The 1,178-nt window shown below is 62.2% G+C and overlaps 1 protein-coding gene across 1 annotated transcript; it reads left to right on the top strand.

Moving 5' to 3' along the window:
* Positions 1 to 31: 31 nt before the first annotated feature.
* LOC105567199 lies at positions 32 to 1,105 on the top strand. Its single transcript, XM_012021898.1, has one exon. It carries the CDS (start codon positions 32 to 34, stop codon positions 1,103 to 1,105), a length of 1,074 nt encoding a protein of 357 aa, XP_011877288.1.
* The last annotated feature ends 73 nt before the right edge of the window (positions 1,106 to 1,178 follow it).

The raw sequence follows: 1,178 nt of genomic DNA on the forward strand, positions 1-1,178 counted from the left end.
CCAATACGTCTTCGTAGCCGACATCGAGAAGATGTACCGGCAGATCGTAGTGCATCCAGACGACCGGTACCTGCAACGGATCCTATGGACAGAAGGCAAGCAAGTGACTGACTATTGCTTGAATACGGTTACCTACGGCCTGGCAAGCGCACCTTACCTCGCCCTCCGCGTATTGCGCCAGCTTGCGAGCGACGAGTCTAACCGCTTCCCGCTGGGCGCGGAGGTACTTAAGCGGGACGTTTACATGGATGACATCCTCGGCGGAGCCGCCACTCTGGAGACCTGTCGGCAACTCAGGCATCAGGTATCTATGCTATGCACGGCGGGCGGCTTCCCACTGAGGAAGTGGGCCGCGAATCGCGCTTCACTCCTTGCGGACGTCCCCCCAGCTCATCAGCTGCGTTCGACGGACGCGTTGCTGCCGTCAGCGGAACACTCGGTGCTGGGCTTGCGCTGGAGCCCGGAGGACGATCACTTGTCCTTGACGGTCCGGCGATCGGACAACGCCGCTCCAACAAAGCGCACGATTCTGTCCCAGACAGCGCGGCTTTTTGACCCTCTAGGTTGGCTGGCACCGATCGTCGTCAGGGCGAAGCTCCTCATCCAGACTACGTGGCTGCAACAACTGGACTGGGATGCCCCTCTGGCCACGGAGGAGGCTGCCGCTTGGGCCAGACTGGAGGGGGAGCTCCCGATCCTGGAGGGAATTAAGATTCCGCGCTGGTTCCACTGCAATGCCTCTGCCGACACCGTCGAGATCCACGGCTTCTCGGATGCCTCCGAGCGAGCCTGCGCGGCCGTCGTCTACTTGCGCGTCGTTAACGCCGGCGAAGCCTGCATCTCGATCGTGATGGCAAAGACAAAAGTAGCTCCCCTCAAGCGGGTCTCCTTGCCGAGGCTGGAGCTCTGCGCTGCGTCTCTGTTGGCGAAGCTGATCGGGCACCTACAGACGTCGCTCGAGATGAACGCGGTTCCCACGTTCTTGTGGACGGACTCCACCGTCACGTTGGCCTGGATTCGTGGCCATCCTGCCAAGTGGACGACCTACGTGGCAAACAGGGTAGCGGAGATCCAGCGGTCAACAGGAGACGCGAGTAGGGTATAGAGGCCGGTTCTAACTCAGGCGAGGGGGGAGCGGGGCGGGGGGCTCTGGCGAGGGGACAGCGGGGAGGGGGGGG

The sequence above is a fragment of the Vollenhovia emeryi genome, unplaced genomic scaffold (assembly GCF_000949405.1).
Source record: "Vollenhovia emeryi isolate VEMERY1.0 unplaced genomic scaffold, V.emery_V1.0 DF950657.1, whole genome shotgun sequence".
Classification (NCBI taxonomy): domain Eukaryota; kingdom Metazoa; phylum Arthropoda; class Insecta; order Hymenoptera; family Formicidae; genus Vollenhovia; species Vollenhovia emeryi.